The sequence below is a fragment of the Petromyzon marinus genome, chromosome 47, assembly GCF_048934315.1.
Source record: "Petromyzon marinus isolate PM22_M1 ecotype Great Lakes invasive population chromosome 47, UKy_Petmar_22M1.pri1.0, whole genome shotgun sequence".
Lineage (NCBI taxonomy): Eukaryota > Metazoa > Chordata > Hyperoartia > Petromyzontiformes > Petromyzontidae > Petromyzon > Petromyzon marinus.
This window is the reverse complement of record NC_133713.1, coordinates 9,522,852-9,541,924: the sequence shown is the minus strand read 5'-3', so window position 1 is coordinate 9,541,924 and position 19,073 is coordinate 9,522,852. Positions and strand designations below refer to the sequence as shown.

The following is a 19,073-nucleotide window of genomic DNA, read 5'->3' as shown; positions in this document are numbered from 1 at the left end:
TTGTTTTAACATTATTTTATTGTATTTCTACATACGTGACTTTACTGAAAAAAACTAGTAATTTTATGCAGTCACGAAAGCTTTAATACTTTATTGATCTCTCATCTTTGTTCTAACTGCAGCTCTCTCTCTCGTTTACATCCCTCTCATCTCGCTACATCTCTCTCCTTCTCTCTCTCGTCTCATCTCGCTACATCTCTCTCCTTCTCTCTCTCGTCTCATCTCGCTACATCTCTCTCCTTCTCTCTCTCTCTCGTCTCATCTCGCTACATCTCTCTCCTCTCTCTCTCTCGTCTCATCTCGCTGCATCTCTCTCCTTCTCTCTCTCTCTCGTCTCATCTCGCTACATCTCTCTCCTTCTCTCTCTCTCGTCTCATCTCGCTACATCTCTCCTTCTCTCTCTCTCGTCTCATCTCGCTACATCTCTCTCCTTCTCTCTCTCTCGTCTCATCTCGCTACATCTCTCTCATTCTCTCTCTCGTCTCATCTCGCTACATCTTTCTCCTTCTCTCTCTCTCTCGTCTCATCTCGCTGCATCTCTCTCCTTCTCTCTCTCTCGTCTCATCTCGCTACATCTCTCTCCTTCTCTCTCTCTCTCGTCTCATCTCGCTACATCTCTCTCCTTCTCTCTCTCTCTCGTCTCATCTCGCTACATCTCTCCTTCTCTCTCTCTCGTCTCATCTCGCTACATCTCTCTCCTTCTCTCTCTCGTCTCATCTCGCTACATCTCTCTCATTCTCTCTCTCGTCTCATCTCGCTACATCTTTCTCCTTCTCTCTCTCGTCTCATCTCGCTGCATCTCTCTCCTTCTCTCTCTCTCTCGTCTCATCTCGCTACATCTCTCTCCTTCTCTCTCTCTCTCTCTCGTCTCATCTCGCTACATCTCTCTCCTTCTCTCTCTCTCGTCTCATCTCGCTACATCTCTCTCCTTCTCTCTCTCTCTCGTCTCATCTCGCTACATCTCTCTTCTTCTCTCTCTCTCTCGTCTCATCTCGCTGCATCTCTCTCCTTCTCTCTCTCTCTCTCGTCTCATCTCGCTGCATCTCTCTCCTTCTCTTTCTCTCGTCTCATCTCGCTACATCTCTCTCCTTCTCTCTCTCTCTCGTCTCATCTCGCTGCATCTCTCTCCTTCTCTCTCTCTCTCGTCTCATCTCGCTACATCTCTCTCCTTCTCTCTCTCTCGTCTCATCTCGCTACATCTCTCTCCTTCTCTCTCTCTCTCTCGTCTCAGCTCGCTGCATCTCTCTCCTTCTCTCTCTCGTCTCATCTCGCTACATTTCTCTCCTTCTCTCTCTCTCTCGTCTCATCTCGCTACATCTCTCTCCTTCTCTCTCTCTCTCTCGTCTCATCTCGCTACATCTCTCTCCTTCTCTCTCTCTCGTCTCATCTCGCTGCATCTCTCTCCTTCTCTCTCTCTCTCTCGTCTCATCTCGCTGCATCTCTCTCCTTCTCTCTCTCTCGTCTCATCTCGCTACATCTCTCTCCTTCTCTCTCTCTCTCGTCTCATCTCGCTGCATCTCTCTCCTTCTCTCTCTCTCTCGTCTCATCTCGCTACATCTCTCTCCTTCTCTCTCTCGTCTCATCTCGCTACATCTCTCTCCTTCTCTCTCTCTCTCTCGTCTCATCTCGCTGCATCTCTCTCCTTCTCTCTCTCGTCTCATCTCGCTACATCTCTCTCCTTCTCTCTCTCTCGTCTCATCTCGCTACATCTCTCTCCTTCTCTCTCTCTCTCTCTCGTCTCAGCTCGCTGCATCTCTCTCCTTCTCTCTCTCGTCTCATCTCGCTACATCTCTCTCCTTCTCTCTCTCTCGTCTCATCTCGCTACATCTCTCTCCTTCTCTCTCTCTCTCGTCTCATCTCGCTACATCTCTCTCCTTCTCTCTCTCTCTCGTCTCATCTCGCTGCATCTCTCTCCTTCTCTCTCTCTCTCTCGTCTCATCTCGCTGCATCTCTCTCCTTCTCTCTCTCTCGTCTCATCTCGCTACATCTCTCTCCTTCTCTCTCTCTCTCGTCTCATCTCGCTGCATCTCTCTCCTTCTCTCTCTCTCTCGTCTCATCTCGCTACATCTCTCTCCTTCTCTCTCTCTCGTCTCATCTCGCTACATCTCTCTCCTTCTCTCTCTCTCTCTCTCGTCTCATCTCGCTGCATCTCTCTCCTTCTCTCTCTCGTCTCATCTCGCTACATCTCTCTCCTTCTCTCTCTCTCGTCTCATCTCGCTACATCTCTCTCCTTCTCTCTCTCGTCTCATCTCGCTACATCTCTCTCCTTCTCTCTCTCTCGTCTCATCTCGCTACATCTCTCTCCTCTCTCTCTCTCGTCTCATCTCGCTACATCTCTCTCCTTCTCTCTCTCTCTCTCTCGTCTCATCTCGCTACATCTCTCTCCTTCTCTCTCTCTCGTCTCATCTCGCTGCATCTCTCTCCTTCTCTCTCTCTCTCGTCTCATCTCGCTACGTCTCTCTCCTTCCCTCTCTCTCTCGTCTCATCTCGCTACATCTCTCTCCTTCTCTCTCTCTCTCTCGTCTCATCTCGCTGCATCTCTCTCCTTCTCTCTCTCTCTCTCTCGTCTCATCTCGCTGCATCTCTCTCCTTCTCTCTCTCTCGTCTCATCTCGCTACATCTCTCTCCTTCTCTCTCTCTCTCTCTCGTCTCATCTCGCTGCATCTCTCTCCTTCTCTCTCTCTCTCGTCTCATCTCGCTACATCTCTCTCCTTCTCTCTCTCTCGTCTCATCTCGCTGCATCTCTCTCCTTCTCTCTCTCTCTCGTCTCATCTCGCTACATCTCTCTCCTTCTCTCTCTCTCGTCTCATCTCGCTACATCTCTCTCCTTCTCTCTCTCTCTCGTCTCATCTCGCTGCATCTCTCTCCTTCTCTCTCTCTCTCTCTCGTCTCATCTCGCTGCATCTCTCTCCTTCTCTCTCTCGTCTCATCTCGCTACATCTCTCTCCTTCTCTCTCTCTCTCGTCTCATCTCGCTACATCTCTCTCCTTCTCTCTCTCTCTCGTCTCATCTCGCTACATCTCTCTCCTTCTCTCTCTCTCTCGTCTCATCTCGCTACATCTCTCCTCTTCTCTCTCTATCTCGTCTCATTTCGCTACATCTCTCTCCTTCTCTCTCTCTCTCTCTCGTCTCATCTCGCTACATCTCTCTCCTTCTCTCTCTCTCGTCTCATCTCGCTGCATCTCTCTCCTTCTCTCTCTCTCGTCTCATCTCGCTACGTCTCTCTCCTTCCCTCTCTCTCTCGTCTCATCTCGCTACATCTCTCTCCTTCTCTCTCTCTCTCTCGTCTCATCTCGCTGCATCTCTCTCCTTCTCTCTCTCTCTCGTCTCATCTCGCTACATCTCTCTCCTTCTCTCTCTCGTCTCATCTCGCTACATCTCTCTCCTTCTCTCTCTCTCGTCTCATCTCGCTACATCTCTCTCCTTCTCTCTCTCTCGTCTCATCTCGCTACATCTCTCTCCTTCTCTCTCTCTCTCTCGTCTCATCTCGCTGCATCTCTCTCCTTCTCTCTCTCGTCTCATCTCGCTACATCTCTCTCCTTCTCTCTCTCTCTCGTCTCATCTCGCTACATCTCTCTCCTTCTCTCTCTCTCGTCTCATCTCGCTACATCTCTCTCCTTCTCTCTCTCTCTCGTCTCATCTCGCTACATCTCTCTCCTCTCTCTCTCGTCTCATCTCGCTACATCTCTCTCCTTCTCTCTCTCTCTCGTCTCATCTCGCTACATCTCTCTCCTTCTCTCTCTCTCGTCTCATCTCGCTGCATCTCTCTCCTTCTCTCTCTCTCGTCTCATCTCGCTACGTCTCTCTCCTTCCCTCTCTCTCTCGTCTCATCTCGCTACATCTCTCTCCTTCTCTCTCTCTCTCGTCTCATCTCGCTGCATCTCTCTCCTTCTCTCTCTCTCTTGTCTCATCTCGCTACGTCTCTCTCCGTCTCTCTCTCTCGTCTCATCTCGCTACATCTCTCTCCTTCTCTCTCTCTCGTTTCATCTCGCTACATCTCTCTCCTTCTCTCTCTCGTCTCATCTCGCTACATCTCTCTCCTTCTCTCTCTCGTCTCATCTCGCTACGTCTCTCTCCCACCCGCCCACGTGGGCCTGCGGCCCCATCCAGCAGCAGAGCGGGCACGCCGCAGAACCGCCACGCGTGCGCCGATGGGTTTAAGGGGTGTTGCGGCGGTGAATCCCGGCACCGTCACCATCCCGCAGCTCGTTTCTGTTCTTCCCTTTGCCGCTCGCGCCTCGCTGGCGCGCCCTGCGCCGTGACCTGTGCCTGCACCACCCCCGGGCGTGCCGGCAGGGGTCGCTCTACCGCGTCCGCTGCTCCTCTTGAGCCGCAACGCTACACGGGGAGGAGGAGGAGCAGCAGTCAGCACCACGTGGCGGAGTCGCTCCGACATGTGGCAGCTCAGGGGGGCACTGCCGGATTATCGGAGTAGTAGTACAAGTAGCTACTACACATGCGCTTGCGGGCCCCGCGCTAAATGCTTTCAAGCGATCAATTCCGATTCAGTGATTCTGCACTTGCTCTATTACTGTAGTACTATTCGACTTTTACGAACGACCGGGTGTTTAATGTTAGCGATTTGTCGTATTATCTGGCTGTATAACGAATTAAAAAAATACAGTTGCTTTACTACGCAAGCGAAAATGTTGTGTGTTTTAATATTTATGTGTTTATTTATTTAGGGCTCCTTTATAACATCATGTTACAGGCCACGCACGAGCTTCATCCGGCCATTGGTTGGCCGATGGCTCACAGACGCTGAGCAGGCAACCGCTGAGATCCTCGCCTTCAAATCCAAAATCGGCTTCTCGGGTGCAGCGAGTCGATCATCTCAGCTGGGTCACCGGGACAAAGGCGTCCGGGCGTGGTGCTGGCCACCCACCGCCTTGCGTGCCGTGCCGGCCTTCAGTCACTGGCAGTCGTTGGCAACGCTTGCCCCAGCAGTCTGTTAAGGCTACACTCGGGGGATATTAGTCTCTGTGGCTGACCACAGCCGCAGGATCACCAAACGCGATCGTGTGCCACAGCCTGCCTTGATGGGGTGCTCGCAAACCCCTGCTTGTCCCAAGGAGTCTCATAACAACAGTTGTGAAGTCTACATGGGACCTTTGTTTGCCAATATCAAAATATAACAAGAGGTTTTACCCTCTCTGGCAATGAAACAGGAGGTGTTAAGATATTAAAACACCAAACAGAATCCTTTGTCAAGGAATCCTGTCTGCATTAACCACACTCAGTACTTGCGGTGAACATTCAAACATAATTACCAGAAAATGTTTTTTTTTTAATGTTTGCACGTTCATCACGAGTACGTGTGGCTAATGCAGATAGGAGGATTCCTTGAAAAAAAATTATTCTGTTTGGTGCTTTAACATCTTAACACATGTGTTATTGCCAGGAAGGGTTAGACAGCCTATTGTTATAGTTGTTAAGTCACTGGCCCGGAAGATCGCAAGTGTGAGTAATAGTATGTGTGTGAGTAACGATAAGTGTGAGTTTGAGTAAGTGGTAATTACGCGCGCGTGCCAGTGGTTGAGTGTCCACACGAGCGTGGCAGTGATTAGCGCTGTTGGCTACGTACGGTGCTAAAGAAGTTCAACGTACGTGCAGTCCATAATATAGTTATTATATTCTTGGTTCTTTCGGTAAAGTCACGTAGAAGGGAAACAATAAAATAATACAAAATATATTGTTTTATATTTTTATTATTATTGTTTCCCTTCTACGTGGTGACTTTACCGAAAGAACCAAGAATATGAATTCCTGCAGTCACGAAAGCTTTAAATCAAATTTTAATATAGTTATTATTATTTTTTGGGGGGGGGGTAAGATCACGCAAATATACATTTTTCGTTAAACGCCGCCCGATCCCCCGACACTGCCAATTAGCAAGGTCTGTCGCGTAAACAAAACATGCCAATTACGTATTACTTACTAGTTCAACACAGCGGTGTGTTGGCCATGGGAAGTGTCTAATTGTGCGTGAGTCTCGATTTAAAGCTTTCGTGACTGCAGGGATTCATCTTCTTGGTTCTTTCGGTAAAGTCACGTAGAAGGGAAATAAAATAAAAATAAAAAAAACATATTTTATAATGTTTTATTTTTATTATTTTATTTTTCCATTTCTTCGTGACTTTACCGAAATAACCAAGAAGATGTGCGTAAGTCGTTTGCGGGTGCGCGCGTGTACGCGCGTTCGTGAGGTTGCATAAATGTTGGTAAGTGTGTAAATGATTTCCACGTGGTTCGTATCGGTGTGTGGTGTTTGTGTGTACATAGCACTGCGTGTGCATACAACCGTAGCGGTTAACGCACAGCGCCACGAACCTGGCGACCCGAGTTCGACTCCCGCTCACGAACAGCAAACAACACTGGGGGGTATCTGAACCGGTCCTGGGCATTACCTAGGTCTACTCTGCCGTAAACGACTACCTGTTGCGATATATAGACATCAGCACGGGGGAGAGAAAGGCTGTCGTGTCGGCCTTAACTGGTGCTTGCGAATAGCACTTGTTGCAAAAGCCTGTTTAGTTTATTGGGGCGGTCTTTGTCTTTGTGTGTGTTTATGTGTATGCTGAATAAGCGTTCGTTTGGATAGAGGGGGCTAAACGGGCGCGGCACGGGCTAGGGAAGAGACGGAGTGATGTGGAGCTGAGTGAACTTGTCAAATGCTGGCGCAGTAAGTGAAAATAAAATAACAAATTTTTTTACAAAAAATCACGACGTTTCGACAGCGCTGTCCTCCAGACAGTCTCGTCCCTTCACCTGATGAAGGCCGCTTGTGTTGTGGCCGAAACGTCGTGATTATTTGTTAATTTGTTTGTTATTTTATTTTCACCTACGTGACTTTACCCAATAGAACCAAAGAGTATGGATCCTAGCAGTCACGAAAGCTTTAAATCTAGAACTGGCGCAGTAAGCCAGCAAGTGATGCCGAGATTGGCCTCTGTGGAGGAGGCTCATGAAGGACGCTGCTACTGGGCAGTTGGAGGCAGTCGCCCCCAGCAACAAACGAGGGCATAGAAGCAACACTCACAACAACGAGCGAAGCGTCGGACGGATAAAATACATCGACTTGGCACAGTGGGACACACACGTAGCAGATCTGCACGTCCTATTCATGGCTTAAACCATAACACCTGGCTGTCCCGTGAACTCCTCCAGCCCATGAAGCTTTGACACTTCATGCGGCCTCAAAATGTACCGAGCCTGGTACAAGCACTGTGGTAATAGGTTGATACATTTAATTCGTATAACATAACAAAAAACATACACGCGAAACGAACAGACCAGTCTCTAGGCAATGCTGTGGACAGACAGACCGGTCTCTGATGGGGTCTCTAGACAATTGACTGGCCGAATGGTCTCTGATGGAGTCTCTAGACATTAGACTGACAGATTGGCTCTTTTTTCCCCTGGGGTATGGATGCAATAGACGCGCGGACTGGCCCTCGACGCAGCCGTGTGTGGGCTGCCCGTGGCTGGCAAGGATGACTGGGTGATTGTGTGCGTGTGGCATTTCACTTCGCCTCGTCCACCAGACCCAGACCTTTCCTCTCTCCGTCTCCCCCTCCCGCAAAGCACGAGACCACCAAACACCTCCGACGCCACCGTGACCTTCCCTGGCACCAGCAGCTGCGCCGTTATCATCACAACACCAGAGCCACTGCCAACACTGCCACCAACCCCCACGCCAACACCACCAACACCACCAACACCACTAACACAACCACGCCACCAGCACCAACAACCCCCACACCAACACCACCAACACCACTAACACAACCAACACCACTAACACCACTAACACCACCAACGCCACCAGCACCAACACCACCAACCCCTACACCAACACCACTAACACCACCAACACCACTAACACAACCAACGCCACCAGCACCAACACCACCAACTCCCACACCAACACCACCAACACCACTAACACCACCAACACCACTAACACCACTAACACCACCAACGCCACCAGCACCAACACCACCAACCCCCACACCAACACCACTAACACCACTAACACCACCAACACCACTAACACCACCAACACCACTAACACAACCAACGCCACTAACACCACCAACACCACTAACACAACCAACGCCACCAGCACTACACCACCAACCCCCACACCAACACCACCAACACCACCAACACCACCAACACCACTAACACAACCAACACCACTAACATCACTAACACAACCAACGCCACCAGCACCAACACCACCAACCCCTACACCAACACCACTAACACCACCAACACCACTAACACAACCAACGTCACCAGCACCAACACCACCAACCACTACACCAACACCACTAACACCACTAACACCACAAACACCACTAACACCACCAACACCACCAACACCACTAACACAACCAACGTCACCAGCACCAACACCAGCAACCCCCACCCCACCAACACCCTATGCTAACGAAGACAAAGATCCCCCGTATAGCCTTAACAGACTGTAGGAGCGAGTGTTGTTAGCGAGGAGCACCACACCAGGCCGCCTTTGTCTCCCCTAGTGTTTATATTCACACGCCGCACCAGGAACTCATTAAGGCTGAGTCGACCTAGGGGAGGCCCAGGATCGGTTCAAATAATCGTCACTGGCGTTCGGAATCGAATTTGGGTCACGGGGTTCGCAGCGCGGCGCGCCTACCGCTACACTCCCGCTCCCCGCACTCACACACAGACACACACAGACACACAGATACACACAGACACACTCACACACACAGACACACTCACACACACAGATACACACAGACACAGATACAGATACACACAGACACACACAGATACACACACACACAGACACACAGACACACACACACAGACACACTCACACACACAGACACACTCACACACACAGACACACACAGATACACACAGACACAGATACACACAGACACACACAGATACACACACACAGACACACACAGACACACACACACAGACACACACACAGACACACACAGACACACACACAGACACACACACAGACACACACAGACACAGATACACACACACAGACACACACAGGCAAACTCACACACAGGCACACTCACACACACAGACACACACACACACAGACACACTCACACACAGACACACAGACACACACACACAGACACACTCACACACACAGACACACTCACACACAGACACACAGACACACACAGACACACACACAGATACACACACACACAGACACACACAGGCAAACTCACACACAGATACACACAGACACACTCACACACAGGCAAACTCACACACAGGCACACTCACACACACAGACACACTCACACACAGGCACACACACAGGCACACACACAGACACGCACACACAGACACACACACACAGACACACACACACACGTGTGTACCATGGCGCCCTCCATAGATACAACTCGCTCACGGCAATTGCCCCAACAGGCTGCTAAAAGGCTATACGGGGGATCTTTGTCGGCGGGCGTGGTGGTGGTGCTGGAGCAAGTGGTTCAATGTCCTGCTTCACGCTCAACATGAGTGGCCAAATTATTATGAATCCAGCGGAGACAGAGAGAGAGCGAGAGGCGGACGGTCAAAATGTGCGATGTGCACTCGGTCGACCGAGCTTCACGTTCTGGGGAAGCCCACGCGGTATGACGTAACAAGGGGGCGGGGCCATCACCACCTACAGTGACGTCACAACCACCGCCACTGCCAACACTCAGACCGCGTGACACTCCCCCACCGCCGCTTCGCCCTCCTCCACCACCACCACCACCCCAATTGGTTTCCCAAAATAACGACGAGGAAGAAGGGGGGGGAGGGGAATGGGTGGAGTTAAATTAATAATTTATTAACGCTGCCCTCGGCTGCACATAAAAGTTGCGCCCTCCGTGGCGAGCGGGCTGAGTTGAGAGGCAGAACTCCGAGGCAAAGCGAGACCACCCCACCCGGCCCCCCGTTTGGTTTGTCTCGAAGGCTCTGGGAGTCAACTTTGAGCACGCGCGGTTGTGCAAGATTCGCGGCGTTTTTGTTTTGTCTTCGGCGACTGCCAGTGTCAATCGAACGACATCACAAATGCGCGGCTTGTGTAGATGTCAGACTAACGGGAATCGGGTTTTTTTTTTATATAGACTGCACGAGGAATCCGGTGAGCTTTGAAGGTCTACATTTTGATTGAAAGCTTTCGTGACTGCAGGGATTCATTTTCTTGGTTCTTTCGGTAAAGTCACCACGTAGAAGGGGAAACAATAGAATAATTAAAAAATATATAAAACAATACAATTCTCACGACGTTTCGACTGCAACGCAAGCAATCACCATCAGGTGTGACTTTACCGAAAGTACCAAGAACTTTGAAGGTCTTTATCGGAAACGTCCCGCTTTGCGTGGGTTAGCAATATACATTCAGAATAAAGGTTTTTTTTTGGGTTAGATCACGTAAGTATAAATGTGTCGCAACCCTCCACCACCCGACAGGGCCAATCAGTAAGCAATGTATAACGTTAACAAAACGGTGGGCTGAAGAAGTAACTAATTAACTTCTTAATAATACCTTCAGTAATAATAATACTGGTCGCGAAAGCCTACGTGTTAAACTAGCAATGTATGTGAAATCTTGACTTAAAGCTTTCGTGGCTGCAGGAATCCATATTCTTTGGTTCTTTCGGTAAAGTCACGTAGATAGGTTAAAATTATTTAAAATAAAATAAACAAAAAGCAACGACGTTTCGATCGCACCGCAAGCGGTCGTCATCCACGTGACTTTACCGAAAGACCCAACCAACAACAACAATAATACTATGCATGTTTTTTTGTTTGTTAAAATAAACTTTATTTTGGTACTTTAAAGTTTCACGCTCACTTGGCCGCTCTAAATGAGTGTTAACACAAAAGGGAGGACGGAGGAGGGGGGTGGAATCACGCTTCTTGAAAAGGCGCAAACATTCCCGTACAACACGTGGCGTCACAACAACAACAACTGCTGCTCAAGCGACACCATTTGCCAGGTACCTTCTACCAATTTACAACATCGACTTTGTGAATAACTTTTTTTTGGGGGGGGGGGGAGGCAGGGGGTGGTGGTGGGGGTTCGTAACCCATTCGGTGTGGTGGGGGGGGGGAGGGAGCTATTCTCAACATAGCTTACTGCTAAGACACACAGCTCCCCGCGTGTGAAAGTCCGCTCTATACAAGGTGTATTAAACAATACAAAAATACAATCCAACGTTGTTTATCCGTAGTTCGCTACGGTTCGGATCGAGCTCTGAATGCCCTGGTAGTGCATTGTCCTTGTGCTGTTCGCCTGTTTGGCGTTCTCTGTTTGAGACTCGGCCCGAAAGAAGTCTGTCTCTGTTGTGGACCAATCAGATTCAAAGAAAATATTACCAGGGCATGCCTTTTGTGTGTTGCGAGTGTTGTGTGTCTACTACGGGCACGATTCCTTGCAAAACTTTTTCCTGCTTGGTGTTTGGACATCTAAACACCTGTTTTATTGCCAGAAAGGGTGTATAACAAAAAAACAAACATTCATATAAATATAATACATAATAATATATTATTATATGTTCTTATATATTGGAAATAGGAATAGGTTTTACCCTTTTAACTGGCACAAAAACTGACACCTTTATTCAAGGCATCATGTTTGCAAAAACCACAACACAAGCAGTCAGAATGCAAACAAAAAAGACAACTCTGATAATATGCACTGTCCTTGAATTTGATTGCTCCACACCCGAGACAGCTTTTCTTAGAGCCTAGTCTCCATTGGTGTTGCTCTCTGTTCGCCGTGGTGATGCCCACCTTCGCTCCCGTATGCTGCCGGGCAATCGCAGGGATTGGAATTTGTCAGCGCCGTCAGCAGCATCGCTGCTTGGGCGTAGCGACGTTTAACTTCAAGCCAAAAAGGACGCTTGTGCGTGAGAGAGGACATTAGAGGCGGGCGTTCGTGTGCCTGCCAAGCGGTGGTGTTCAAGCGTCGCGTGCTGTTGCCGCGGTCACTCGATGGGGGAAACTCATCGCGAGTGTCAATGAAGGCAGTGTTTTTTGTGTGTGTTTTAAAAGCTATACTTCACCACGCCGGTCAGTGAGGGTTTAGGTGAAGGCGGGGAGCACGGGCATTGCGTGATGGTGGTGAGATGTTAACTACCTCGCCTGGCTACAGGAGGTCGTGGGTTCGATCTCGATCTGACGCCTGCTGCTGTATTATTTGGAGTTTGCGTGTCTCTCTCTCCCTGTGGTCGCGTGGATTTTTTTCTCCGGGTGCCTCCGGTTTTTCCGCCTCCACATTTAGAATCAACATCAACGCGTTTAGAGTAATGTGGCTGCTATAAATGTCCACGTGCTGATGAGCCGTTACGTTGAGCTATCATTGGTGGCCAGGTTGCTTCTGACAAAGAGCTGTGTAGCTCAGTGTGGGGCCTTACCTGGTAAAATAAAATAAAAATTGTGTTTAGTTTACGTTCTTAGATGGTCGTCGTCCGTCTGATTAATTTGATCAATAGACGCCGGAGCATATAATTACAGTACAACAGTGGGTTTAACACGTAGGTCCTCGCGACCAATATCAACCATAATGCAGGTTTTATTTTGGGTTAGATCGCGTATGAATATATAAATGTGTCGTTACTCAGTGTTAATGTTGTGGTTTAGCTCTCCAACACACAACCGGTTAGTGCTGTACGAGTAACGGATTGGCACGTTCTGTTCACGTGACAAACCTTACTAATTGGCTGTGTCGGGTGGTGTAGGGTTTAACGACACAATTTATATACTTCCGCGATCTAACCCCCCAAAGAAGAAATATGTATTATGGACAACAGTGGATGTTTACTGCATCCCTTTCTGTTGTCGATACTCTTTTTTATCGCATTAACCTGCAGTCCATTGTCAAAATCCACTGCTGGATGAAAGCAAGTTTGTCCAATCCGTGACTGGCCACGGGTAGTTGTCGCCGTTGTTGTTGTTGTTGCTGTTGCCATGACTTCAACCACTCTAGCCTGTGCGGGTTGGCGAAGAGAGCAGCGGTCTGGGGTCCGCTGCTCAAAGGTGTCAACATCGTCGCTTCACGTTAGCCGTGGCTCTGGAATTGAACTTAGCCGGTCGCCGGTCGCCGGTTGCACGGCGTCACGTGCTGACCCGTTGCCCCACGGCTCCACCGACGTCTCCGACTATCCCGGGGGTCGTTGTTGTTGTTGTTGTCATCCGCCGTCTTGTTTACTTGCAGGAAGTGCCCTTCGCGTGTCTGTCTCTCTTGAATAAGGGACCCTAAACCCCCCTACCCCCTTTGAAACTGAGACCGATGCTCTCAACGCCTCGTTCCTGGTTCCACATCAAAGCCGTAGCTCTGCAGTTATCCACCTCGAGTCGACGCGGAGGAGCACTTCTCGTCTGCGTGTCTATTTATGTTTTATTTATATTCTCCGCATCAACGCCATTTATCCATGTAACCACGTTATTTCACATTTATCATTAACATTTTCTGTAACTCGGCCGATCTTTCTGTTCCCCCCCACCCCCCTCTCTCTCTATGTGTCTGCTCTGGTTGTGCTGCTTGGCCATCTGAATGTGCTTTGGGGGTTGTATCGTCCATCAGCCAAAAACAAATATTTCAGTTCATCGGTACGACCCACCGGTTCAAATTTCCGTAAGCGACAAAATGAAAGACGCGAGCCACATTCGTGCGACTGTGGCTGTGCGACCCACGGTAAACCCACGGAGACTCATAGAGACACCGTAGAGACCCACAGAGACACATACACATTGAAGACACAAGCTACAGGAGTGCGATTGTGGCCATTGCAACCCATGGTAAACCCACTGGGGCCTGCGCTCCTTCAACGCCAGAGGAACAGCGACACGACACGAACTCTCTCGCCCTCTGCCGAGGCCCTTTCGTCGTGGGCAGCAGCAGCAGTAGCAGCAGACCTCGACACTGGCCTTCGGCACCTTAACCACATCACTGCCCTACACGAGAATAGAATGTCAGCAGTAACAGTGAGTTGAGTGAGAACCGTTTCGAATGAGTGGGGTTACTCAGAAAGTCACTCTCTTTGGTCGGTGCTAATAACGTTGTGATGCTACATGAGTTGCCACCAATTTTTTTGCTTTGGCTCACGGGCTAAACGCAAATATTTTTTTTTTATTTTACCAGGTAAGGCCCCCACTGAGCTCTGTAGCTCTTTGTTCAGAAGCGACTTGGCCACAAGTGATAGCTCAACGAAGTGGCTTATCACGCGGAAGTCTATAGCAGCCAAATAGTCTGAACGCACGTTTCTAAATTTGGAGGGGGAAAATCTGGAGGACCCGGAGAAAAATCCACGCGACCATAGGGAGAGACAGTAGCCAGGCGAGCTCACTTAACATCTCGCCACCGTGGCGAGATGGTCCTTGTCATAGTAACGTGGAATTCCCTCCACTCAATCGGGTCCACCGGTAGAGACGATCACCGCCGATCGCGCCCATTGCGTTGGTGACGTTAATCTTTGACTCCGGGGGTCGAGCTCCAAAATCTCATTTGCTCTCTACGGACGAACGCCCCCGGTCAGCTTCCCGTGCCAAGACGGATTATATTCGTAGTGCAGTGGATTGCGACGTTACTTAAGACTAAGGGAAGATATCATTAATGGCCCCATGCATGCATGTTAATTAATCCTAGGCTATGTGCATAACTCTTGGTAGGCCAGGGGTTTATAATGGCCGAGGGAGAGATGCTGAGTCTGTGCCACTGAGATTCCGCGTAGCGATTAAACGTTTGTTTGATTTTGCCGCAAGCGATTAAGTTGGGTTACACAGAGACCCATAGACCTGTATAGAGACCCATAGACATGTCGAAAGACCCATAGACCTACACAGAGAGCCATAGACCTACATAGAGAGCCATAGACCTACACAGAGACCCATAGACCTGCACGGCGACCCATAGACCTACACAGAGACCCATGAACTTACACAGAGATCCATAAACTGACGTCGACTGAGCTGTGATTAAACTGGGTTCTCAAGTGTAGCGAGTTGGTGGTCTCGGTGTAGCGAGTTTATGAATGATTACAGTTGAGTAATATTTGAAGATCCATCAAAAACGTTTCGCCTAACTTAGTTCGGGCTTTTTGGTGGGAGTTTTGTAAGCGACCGATTTGAAATAACCCTATGTGTTATGACTTTTGGTCCACCTAAAGTTAAAATGTATTTTTTAACATTACAAAACGCCAATTTTAGCACGGCTGCGATTCGACAGTGGGCTGTGGAGAAAATAAATAGTAAATAATGACCAAAAAATAAGATTATAATAAAACATTCTAAGACGCTTCTTGTGTTGAGTTTAAACCGTATCCGTCCGTCAGTCGGACTGGCGGAACGAGACAGTTGCGGTGTCCAGCCATCAGACAATGAGTGTATGGTCACGTGTGTGTGTCAATCCATCAGACAATGAGTGTATGGATCACGTGTGTGTGTGTCCAGCCATCAGACAATGAGTGTATGGATCACGTGTATGTGTGTGTGTCAAGCCATCAGACAATCAGTGTATGGATCACGTGTGTGTGTGTGTCAAGCCATCAGACAATGAGTGTATGGATCACGTGTGTGTGTCCAGCCATCAGACAATGAGTGTATGGATCACGTGTGTGTGTCAAGCCATCAGACAATGAGTGTATGGATCACGTGTGTGTGTGTGTGTCAAGCCATCAGACAATGAGTGTATGGATCACGTGTGTGTGTGTCAAGCCATCAGACAATGAGTGTATGGATCACGTGTGTGTGTGTGTGTACAGTGATCAGACAATGAGTGTATGGATCACGTGTGTGTGTGTGTCAAGCCATCAGACAATGAGTGTATGGATCACGTGTGTGTGTGTGTGTCAAGTCATCAGACAATGAGTGTATGGATCACGTGTGTGTGTGTGTGTGTCAAGCCATCAGACAATGAGTGTATGGATCACGTGTGTGTGTGTGTGTCCAGTGATCAGACAATGCACGTATGTATTATTGTGTGTGTGTATATATGTGGTCATCATACAACGCGCGTGTGTATTGCTGTGTGTGTGTATGTGGACATCATACAATGCGCGTGTGTATTGCTGTGTGTGTGTGCGTGCAGTCGCTGGGTTGAGAAAGCCCAGAGGGCGATGTCTCAGAAGGATGATCGCATCCAGGGGAAGTGAGTGCGGCAGCCGCGGTGCAATCACCGAGAAATCAAACCCACGACCCGCCTCCTTTATTCTTTACTCGAACCCCTCCCTCCCACGTGTGTCAATCCACTGCTGGATGAGGGCCTCCCCCACGCCACCGTGCGGGTCCGTTGGAGGGTGGTGGTTCGCGTTCACCAAACACATCACCAGCGTGGCAAGCATAGAAGTACGGTACAACCACGGGGTTTTGTCGCCTTGAGCCCTTTCCCCTTCTCTGCTGCACGTCGCGCAGGTCCGAGGACGCGCTGGCAACAACACACGCACCGTAAGTACGTTTGCATGTACGTTGAACTTCTTTCGCACCGTACGTAGACAACCGCGCTGATTTGAGGCGCCGATGCAAGACGTAGCTACGCACGCAGGCCTTACCCTGATTTACTAAAAAAAAAATCAAGACAAGAAATAAAAAGCCTTTAACCCTCCCTGGCATAAACACCGGAGGCGCTAAAGATATTCAAGCACCAAACGACGTGGCACCATCAAGTCTGCATGAAGCACACACACACACATCGGGCACGTCGTATATAACAAGACGTGCACGCAAACACGCATTGCTCTGACGGTGTGTGCATTGCCCTTGAAACGGATTGGCCGCAAAAATGCGGACAGTACAAGGACGATGCAACGGCCAAGGCATGAATAGCTCGGGATAAGCGGTTACATTCATAATAAAGGTTTGTTTGGTTGGAGTGGGGGGTGGGGGTTAGATCGCGTAAGTATAATCATGTCGTTAACCCACCACCACCCGACACAGCCAACCGGTAAGGTTTGTCACGTAAACAGAACGTGCCAATTCGTGACTACTTCAGCCCACCGGTGTGTTGGAGAGCAAATCCACGACAATTAGGGTTTTTAGGAGTGCGACGATTTCGCCGGCAATTACATTCAGCATCGGCGGGCGACTACGGTAATATGACAAATATACCACGTGAACAAAATATTCCATACGTGTGAAATTAGCATATAAATCGCACACCATATATATGTGTGTGTGTGTGTGTTGATGGCGATGACCATGTGAGCAGGTGGGCGAAGCGTCAAGCGGACGGGCATCTGACTCAGCAGCGGGCAGGCGAAACCGGCCACTGGTGCAGCAGCACAACACGATCTGTTTAGCTTTGGCTCGGCCAGAGCGTGGTGTGCTGCAGCACAAGGGTAGGGTGCTCACGACTGCCGCTGCTGAGCCTACTCACGGACACGCCGGAGTACTCACGGACACAAAGACAAAGATCCACCACCACCACCACCCCACGTGTAGCCTGTAACAGACTGTTGGGGCAAGTGCTGCTAGCGAGCACCCTATGAAGGCCGGAACGGGTACACGAGGGGGTTGGGTTGGGTGGGTCAGCACCACGCCCGGCCGCCTTTGTCTCCCCCCAGTGGCGATGTTTACTACACCACCGCGCCAGGTACTCATTTGAGGCTGAGTCGACCTAGGGGAGGCCCAGGACCGGTTCAGATAATCGTCACTGGGTGCTGGCCGTGAGCGGGAATCGAGCACCGGGGTTCTCACGGCCACGCCGGTTTCTCACGGACACAACACGAAGAGGGTGCTGTCTATCCATGGTTACCACGTGACAGATGCATCGGTGGTCGTGCCACCTCAACAGCTGTTGTGAGTCAAGTGCCCTCTCTGCACTCCGCAGGCCGTCAGTGCAAAAACAACGCAGGGACAAGCGTGCACATGAACATGCAAATTAACCTGCGTTTTGTAAACGGATACAAGCAGTAAATATGTGCACGTGCACCGCGCGTGTATTGTAGGACCATTGTTATGTATGAACATGTATTTCATTGAAACAAATGTTTGTATTTTGAGCTCAGAGAGGGTGAAATCCTCAGGGTTCTGATGAACACATTGCAGGATATTCTTTTTTTTTCTGTGTGTGGCGATAATCGGGACGGAGGACTGCCTGGATATATATAAAACATCGCCCCCTCATAAAACACATTCGAAATTATTTCTGGTTGTTTGCGTAATCAGGCGCGTTCATCACGAACCGCACCGCGCTGCTAAATGCGCCTCCCCGCAACGCGGGGAGTGGAAACATTTTTTTAAAAGTTTGGTTAAATTTGAGGAAAGATTCAGGCGCTATGCGGGCCGTTATCACAATTAGGCACCACTTTTTTCACAAATAAATGGACGGATGTGCGCGTGTGTGCGTGCGTGCCTTGTTTGTAAGACCGTGTCAAATGGGCTTGTTCCACTTAACATCGTGCGAATATTTGCATCGATTGTTATTTTTTGCAATAAAACGCCGTGAATGGAAGAAAAAAACACACGTTCGTGCGTGCGCGTGTGTGTATGTGGACTTGAGTGGCCTTGCACACGACCGGTACCAGCAGTGTCAAGATCGGCCTCTGTGGAGGAGGCTGGTGAAGGACGCTGCTACTGGGCAGTTGGAGGCAGTCGCCCTCCAGCAACAACGGAGGGCAGAGGAGCGACGCTCACAACAACGAGCGGAGCGCCGGGTGGATAGAATACAGCAAGTTGGCACAGTAGGGGGTACAGCTGGTGGTGCATCTGCCGGTCATCTCAGTCAGCCGACCCATGGCACCTGGGTCTGTCCCGAGACCTGCCAGCGGGGCCTTCGACACTTCACGTGGCCTCAAGGTGCACCTAGCCTGGTACAGCCGCCGTGGCGACGTCAACGCCACTTCGTGACGAATGGCGGCTGTTGTTGTACGTGGCGCTGGCCACCCACCCCCTCGTGCGCCGTGCCGGCCTTCATAGGTGCTCGCTAACAGCACTTGCCCCAACAGTCTGTTACAGGTTATACGGGGGGGGGAGGGGGGGGGGGGTCTTTGTGTGTGTTTGGGTGATCGATGTAGTACTGCGTAGCTTTCCCAACAGGTAACAGCGCA

General features: G+C 49.7%; 1 protein-coding gene across 1 annotated transcript; it reads left to right on the top strand.

The window, feature by feature from the left end:
• The first annotated feature begins 6,215 nt into the window (after nucleotides 1–6,215).
• On the top strand, nucleotides 6,216–18,490 carry LOC142931032 (uncharacterized). Its single transcript, XM_076074279.1, has 4 exons — nucleotides 6,216–6,221; nucleotides 7,439–7,501; nucleotides 8,489–11,027; nucleotides 16,118–18,490. The coding sequence occupies exons 1-3, from the start codon at nucleotides 6,216–6,218 to the stop codon at nucleotides 9,428–9,430; spliced, it is 1,011 nt and encodes a 336-aa protein (XP_075930394.1). The 3' UTR covers nucleotides 9,431–11,027; nucleotides 16,118–18,490.
• The last annotated feature ends 583 nt before the right edge of the window (nucleotides 18,491–19,073 follow it).

Excerpts from the sequence above, each read along its gene's own strand:
- LOC142931032 (XM_076074279.1), top strand. Across the intron at positions 7,502-8,488 it reads TGGCTGGCAAGGATGACTGG|ACTGTAGGAGCGAGTGTTGT; the intron begins GTGATTGTGTGC and ends TAGCCTTAACAG.